Source organism: Oncorhynchus masou, chromosome 23 (genome assembly GCF_036934945.1).
Source record: "Oncorhynchus masou masou isolate Uvic2021 chromosome 23, UVic_Omas_1.1, whole genome shotgun sequence".
Classification (NCBI taxonomy): domain Eukaryota; kingdom Metazoa; phylum Chordata; class Actinopteri; order Salmoniformes; family Salmonidae; genus Oncorhynchus; species Oncorhynchus masou.
Genome location: NC_088234.1, coordinates 5,095,868 through 5,103,384, shown reverse-complemented (window position 1 = coordinate 5,103,384; position 7,517 = coordinate 5,095,868). Strand labels below are relative to the sequence as shown.

At 49.9% G+C, this 7,517-nt stretch overlaps 1 protein-coding gene across 1 annotated transcript; it reads left to right on the top strand.

Moving 5' to 3' along the window:
* Positions 1 to 363: 363 nt before the first annotated feature.
* Positions 364 to 3,659, top strand: LOC135510206 (uncharacterized). The gene is made up of 2 exons (XM_064931000.1): positions 364 to 1,348; positions 1,740 to 3,659. The coding sequence occupies exon 2, from the start codon at positions 2,505 to 2,507 to the stop codon at positions 3,096 to 3,098; it is 594 nt and encodes a 197-aa protein (XP_064787072.1). The 5' UTR covers positions 364 to 1,348; positions 1,740 to 2,504; the 3' UTR covers positions 3,099 to 3,659.
* Positions 3,660 to 7,517: the final 3,858 nt, after the last annotated feature.

Genomic DNA, 7,517 nt, shown 5'->3' with positions numbered 1-7,517 from the left:
CTGGGATCCATCATTACGTTATGACACTCACCTGGACTCCATTACCTCCCTCCCTGGGGTTCCTTCCTCAGTCAGTTCCTGGGATCCATCATTACGTTATGACACTCACCTGGACTCCATTACCTCCCTCCCTGGGGTTCCTTCCTCAGTCGGCTCCTGAGATCCATCATTATGTTATGACACTCACCTGGACTCCATTACCTCCCTCCCTGGGGTTCCTTCCTCAGTCGGTTCCTGGGATCCATCATTACGTTATGACACTCACCTGGACTCCATTACCTCCCTCCCTGGGGTTCCTTCCTCAGTCGGTTCCTGGGATCCATCATTACGTTATGACACTCACCTGGACTCCATTACCTCCCTCCCTGGGGTTCCTTCCTCAGTCGGTTCCTGGGATCCATCATTACGTTATGACACTCACCTGGACTCCATAACCTCCCTCCCTGGGGTTCCTTCCTCAGTCGGTTCCTGGGATCCATCATTATGTTATGACACTCACCTGGACTCCATTACCTCCCTCCCTGGGGTTCCTTCCTCAGTCGGTTCCTGGGATCCATCATTACGTTATGACACTCACCTGGACTCCATTACCTCCTTCCCTGGGGTTCCTTCCTCAGTCGGCTCCTGAGATCCATCATTATGTTATGACACTCACCTGGACTCCATTACCTCCCTCCCTGGGGTTCCTTCCTCAGTCGGTTCCTGGGATCCATCATTACGTTATGACACTCACCTGGACTCCATTACCTCCCTCCCTGGGGTTCCTTCCTCAGTCGGTTCCTGGGATCCATCATTACGTTATGACACTCACCTAGACTCCATTACCTCCCTCCCTGGGGTTCCTTCCTCAGTCGGTTCCTGTGTTCATGCGTTATCGTCACTGTTGTTGTCGTCTCGTTTTGTGTTTGTTGATGTCTTATTAAACGTGATATGGGTTGGTTTTGATAAGCCAATAGGTTCAACTTCAAGCTGGTGTGATTTGGGTTGGTTTTGATAAGCCAATAGGTTCAACTTCAAGCTGGTGTGATTTGGGTTGGTTTTGATAAGCCAGTAGGTTCAACTTCAATGTGGTGTGATTTGGGTTGGTTTTGATAAGCCAATAGGTTCAACTTCAAGCTGGTGTGATTTGGGTTGGTTTTGATAAACCAATAGGTTCAACCTCAATGTGGTGTGATTTGGGTTGGTTTTGATAAGCCAGTAGGTTCAACTTCAAGCTGGTGTGATCTGGGTTGGTTTTGATAAGCCAATAGGTTCAACTTCAAACTGGTGTGATTTGGGTTGGTTTTGATAAGCCAATAGGTTCAACTTCAAGCTGGTGTGATTTGGGTTGGTTTTGATAAGCCAATAGGTTCAACTTCAAGCTGGTGTGATTTGGGTTGGTTTTGATAAGCCAGTAGGTTCAACCTCAATGTGGTGTGATTTGGGTTGGTTTTGATAAGCCAGTAGGTTCAACTTCAAGCTGGTGTGATCTGGGTTGGTTTTGAAAAGCCAGTAGGTTCAACTTCAATGTGGTGTGATTTGGGTTGGTTTTGATAAGCCAGTAGTTTAAACGTCAATGTGGTGTGATTTGGGTTGGTTTTGATAAGCCAGTAGGTTCAACTCCAAGCTGGTGTGATTTGGGTTGATTTTGATAAGCCAATAGGTTCAACTTCAAGCTGGTGTTATTTGTGTTGGTTTTGATAAGCCAGTAGGTTCAACTTCAATGTGGTGTGATTTGGGTTGGTTTGATAAACCAATAGGTTCAACTTCAAGCTGGTGTGATTTGAGTAATAATAGGTTTATATATTCCAGTAAACTACAGCATCGAGAAGGTCTAGGGGCTTTGTTTATGTTCTATTGATGTTGCAGTGTTACTTCCTACTTCCTGTTTCTTCTGCTTAGGGGGAAATGTAATTTATTTATTACAAAGCTAAAAGTTTAAAAACCAAATAGTCAAGTTGTCTAATTAATTATACATTCAACCCAATAAGAAGAAGAGAATAGAGAAATGTCATGATTTAAATTCAGACAGTTAGAATATAAAATAATAGAATAGAACGGTCCTATATTGATAGGAGAGATAAGTAGCACCAGTGACGGTCCGTCTGTCATGCCCTGGTCTTAGTATTTTGGGTTTTCGTCTTGCGTTTGTGGCACCAGATAGGACTGTTTCGGTTTTTTCACATTTCTTGTTTTGTAGATTGTTGTATTTTCATATTTATTAAAGATGTTTACCAGTAACCACGCTGCATTTTGGTCCGCCTCACTTTCCCCAGAAGAAAACCGTTACAGAATCACCCAACAACCAAGGACCAAGCGGCGTGGTAAACAGAGGCAGCAACAACAGCAGCAGCAGGAGAAGCAACAGCAGCAGCAAAAGCAGCAGCAGGAGGAGCTAGCACGGCAGAGCGGCTGGAAGCCCGAGGCAACCCCAAAAAATTATTGGGGGGAGGCACAGGGAGAGTGTGGCAGAGTCAGGAGTCAGACCTGAGCCAACTCCCCCTGTTTACAGTAAGGAGTCATGGATGGAATTGGAGCTGTCGGCGAAGCTGAGTGCTGAGTCTGAGAGTGTTGAGGATGTATTGGACAGAATAGAGAGAAGGCTGTTGGTTTGGCATAGTATGCAAGGCATTCGCCCTGAGGTGCTAATCCCCAGCCCGGTATCACCAGTGCCGTCACCCCGCACCAGGCTGTCTCTCCGTCCCATCAACACAGGTGCTCCCTCCTGTCCGGCGCTACCGGAGTTTCCACCCCTCAGTCCAGAGGCGCCAGAGCCCCTCAGTCCAGAGGCGCCAGAGCCCCTCAGTCCAGAGGCGCCAGAGCCCCTCAGTCCAGAGGCGCCAGAGCCCCTCAGTCCAGAGCCACCAGAACCCCTCAGTCCAGCACTGCCAGAGCTCCCGCCTCTCAGTCCAGAGGCGTCAGAGCCCCTCAGTCCAGAGGCGCCAGAGCGCCTCAGTCCAGCGCTGCCGGAGCCCCTCAGTCCAGCGTTGCCGGAGCTTCCCGTCTGCCCAGCGCCATCAGCGCCACCTGAGCCACCCGTCTGCCCAGCGCCGCCTGAGCCACCCGTCTGCCCAGCGCCGCCAGTGCCGTGGGGTCCAGTCCAGTGGGGCCCTTGGTGAGGGTTACTAGGCCCAGGTCGGCGGTGACGGTCGCCAATCAAAGGACGCGATGCATGCGGACTAAGACTTTGTTAGAGTGGGGTCCACGTCCAGCGCAGGAGCCGCCACCATGGACAGACGCCCACCCGGACCCTCCCCTATGGGTTTTGGTGTGCGGCCTGGAGTCCGCACCTTGGGGGGGGGGGTTCTGTCACGCCCTGGTCTTAGTATTTTGTGTTTTCTTTATTATTTTGGTCAGGCCAGGGTGTGACATGGGTTTATTATGTGGTGTGTTTTGTCTTGGGGTTTTTGTAGGTATTGGGATTTTTGTAGGTATTGGGATTGTGGCTTAGTGGGGTTTTCTAGCAATGTCTATGGCTGTCTGATATGGTTCTCAATCAGAGGCAGGTGTTTATCGTTGTCTCTGATTGGGAACCATATTTAGGCAGCCATATGCTTTGAGTGTTTCGTGGGTGATTGTTCCTGTCTTTGTGTTTGTGGCACAAGATAGGACTGTTTCGTTTTTTTCATGTTTCTTGTTTTGTAGATTGTTGTATTTTCATCTTTATTAAAGATGTACAAAACTAACCACGCTGCATTTTGGTCCGCCTCTCTTTCCCCAGAAGAAAACCGTTACACCTTCATTCAGGGCAGGTAGCGCAGAGCCCCACCTGTGTTGAGCCCCACCTGTCCAGACAAAGATTATAATATACACAGAACCAGTCAATAGATTGGACACACCTCCTACATTGTAGAATAATAGTGAAAATATCAAAACTATGAAATAACACATATGGAATCATGTAGTTAACAAAAAAAAGTGTTAAACAAATCATAATATATTTTATATTTGAGATTCTTCAAAGTAGCCACCCTTTGCACGCTCTTGACATTCTCTCAACCAGCTCCACCTGGAATGCTTTTCCAACAGTCTTGAAGAAGTTCCCACATACGCTGAGCACTTGTTGGCTGCTTTTCCTTCACTTTGCCGTCCAACTCATCCCAAACCATCTCAACTGGGTTGAGGTCAGGTGATTGTGGAAGCCAGGTCATCTAATGCAACACTCCATCAATCTCCTTCTTGGTCAAATAACCCTTAAACAGCCTGGAGGTGTGTTGGGTCATTGTCCTGTTGAAAAACAAATGATAGTCCCACTAAGAGCAGAATGCTGTGGTAGCCATACTTGATTGTTTTTGCGACTGCACTTGAAGAAACTTTAAAAGTTCTTGACATTTTACGGATTGACTGACCTTCATGTCAGTGCTTTCTGTGGTGGTGGGGCAGCCAGCGGAAAAATACAGAGCGTAGGGGTTGGTAATGTGCTGTAGTTGCGCCATGATTGGCTCAGCGTTCTGTCACTCATAGGGACACCACGTCACCTCAAAATCTACGGGGAGAGCTTGAAAATTCAAGCCCCTCGGGTGCTGCCACAGAGTTACATTAGAAGTGCCCATCCAAGAAGGCTCAAGGTCATTGGCAAAGATAAAATGATATCTACCGTAGCTTTGGACCTGTACATGTCAAAGTCATACTTTCAAAATCTTAGCTAGCAAGCTGACAAGCAATCATCATCATGAATCAAATTGCAAATCCTTTTCAATCCATGAAAATAAATGATAGATAAAACGTATCTGTAACGGCGTTCTTCGTTTGTCGCAAGAAAGTCGGACCGAAATGCAGCGTGTTGGTTACTCAGGATTTTTAATGGAACAAATGACGATACACGAAATAACAAAAACAACAAACGGAACGTGAAAAACCTATACAGCCTGTCTGGTGAACACTAACACAGAGACAGGAACAATCACCCACGAAATACAAAGAAACCCAGGCTACCTAAATACGGTTCCCAATCAGAGACAACGAGAATCACCTGACTCTGATTGAGAACCGCCTCAGGCAGCCAAACCTATGCAACACACACCCCTAATCAGCCACAATCCCAATAACTAAAAAAACCCACTAAGAAATACAACAAACAATAAACCCATGTCACACCCTGACCTGACCAACTAATTAACTAAAACACAAAATACTAAGACCAAGGCGTGACAGAACCCCCCCCCCCCTAAGGTGCGGACTCCCGAACGCACCTCAAAACCATAGGGAGGGTCCGGGTGGGCGTCTGTCCATGGTGGCGGTTCCGGCTCGGGACATGGACCCCACTCCATAAATGTCATAGTTCCTCCCCTTCGCGTCCTGGGATGATCCACCCTCGCCGTCGACCATGGCCGAATAGTCCTCACCCAGAACCCCACTGAACTGAGGAGCAGCTCGTGGCTGAGGGGCAGCTCGGGACTGAGGGGCAGCTCGGGACTGAGGGGCAGCTCGGGACCGAGGGGCAGCTCGGGACCGAGGGGCAGCTCGGGACCGAGGGGCAGCTCGGGACCGAGGGGCAGCTCGGGACTGAGAGGCATCCCGGGACTGAGAGGAAGCCCAGTACTGAGAGAAAGCCCAGTACTGAGAGGAAGCCCAGTACTGAGAGGAAGCCCAGTACTGAGATGAAGCCCAGCCAGGCAGTTGAATCCGGCAGATCCTGGCTGTCTGGCGGATCTGGAAGAGTCTGGTTGACTAGCAGATCTGGAAGAGTCTGGTTGACTGGCAGATCTGGAAGAGTCTGGCTGAATAGCAGATCTGGAAGAGTCTGGCTGACTGGCAGATCTGGAAGAGTCTGGCTGACTGGCAGATCTGGAAGAGTCTGGCTGTCTGGCAGATCTGGAAGAGTCTGGCTGACTAGCAGATCTGGAAGAGTCTGGTTGACTGGCAGATCTGGAAGAGTCTGGCTGAATAGCAGATCTGGAAGAGTCTGGCTGACTGGCAGATCTGGAAGAGTCTGGCTGACTGGCAGATCTGGAAGAGTCTGGCTGACTGGCAGATCTGGAAGAGTCCGGGTAACTAGCAGATCTGGAAGAGTCTGGTTGACTGGCAGATCTGGAAGAGTCTGGCTGAAAAGCAGATCTGGAAGAGTCTGGCTGACTGGCAGATCTGGAAGAGTCTGGCTGACTGGCAGATCTGGAAGAGTCTGGCTGACTGGCAGATCTGGAAGAGTCTGGCTGACTGGCAGATCTGGAAGAGTCTGGCTGTCAGGCAGATCTGGAAGAGTCTGGCTGTCAGGCAGATCTGGAAGAGTCTGGCTGTCAGGCAGATCTGGAAGAGTCTGGCTGACTGGAAGATCTGGAAGAGTCTGGCTGACTGGCTGACTGGGCTTCCTCTCCTCTTTTGACCTCACCCTCTCACCTTCCCCCCCTACTCACAAGGCAGGCAATACGCTCGACCTCATCTTTACTAGATGCTGTTCTTCCACTAACCTCATTGCAACTCCCCTCCAAGTCTCCGACCACTACCTTGTATCCTTTTCCCTCTCGCTCTCATCCAACACTTCCCACACTGCCCCTACTCGGATGGTATCGCGCCGTCCCAACCTTCGCTCTCTCTCCCCCGCTACTCTCTCCTCTTCCATCCTATCATCTCTTCCCTCTGCTCATACCTTCTCCAACCTATCTCCTGATTCTGCCTCCTCAACCCTCCTCTCTTCCCTTTCTGCATCCTTTGACTCTCTATGTCCCCTATCCTCCAGGCCGACTCGGTCTTCCCCTCCCGCTCCGTGGCTCGACGACTCATTGCGAGCTCACAGAACAGTGCTCCGGGCAGCCGAGCGGAAATGGAGGAAAACTCGCCTCCCTGCGGACCTGGCATCCTTTCACTCCCTCCTCTCTACATTTTCCTCCTCTGTCTCTGCTGCTAAAGCCACTTTCTTCCACTCTAAATTCCAAGCATCTGCCTCTAACCCTAGGAAGCTCTTTGCCACCTTCTCCTCCCTCCTGAACCCTCCTCCCCCTCCTCCCTCTCTGCAGATGACTTCGTCAACCATTTTGAAAAGAAGGTCGACGACATCCGATCCTCGTTTGCTAAGTCAAACGACACCGCTGGTTCTGCTCACACTGCCCTACCCTGTGCTCTGACCTCTCTCTCCAGATGAAATCTCGCCTCTTGTGACGGCCGGCCGCCCAACAACCTGCCCGCTTGACCCTATCCCCTCCTCTCTTCTCCAGACCATTTCCGGAGACCTTCTCCCTTACCTCACCTCGCTCATCAACTCATCCCTGACCGCTGGCTACGTCCCTTCCGTCTTCAAGAGAGCGAGAGTTGCACCCCTTCTGAAAAAACCTACACTCGATCCCTCCGATGTCAACAACTACAGACCAGTATCCCTTCTTTCTTTTCTCTCCAAAACTCTTGAACGTGTCGTCCTTGGCCAGCTCTCCCGCTATCTCTCTCAGAATGACCTTCTTGATCCAAATCAGTCAGGTTTCAAGACTAGTCATTCAACTGAGACTGCTCTTCTCTGTATCACGGAGGCGCTCCGCACTGCTAAAGCTAACTCTCTCTCCTCTGCTCTCATCCTTCTAGACCTATCGGCTGCCTTCGATACTGTGAAC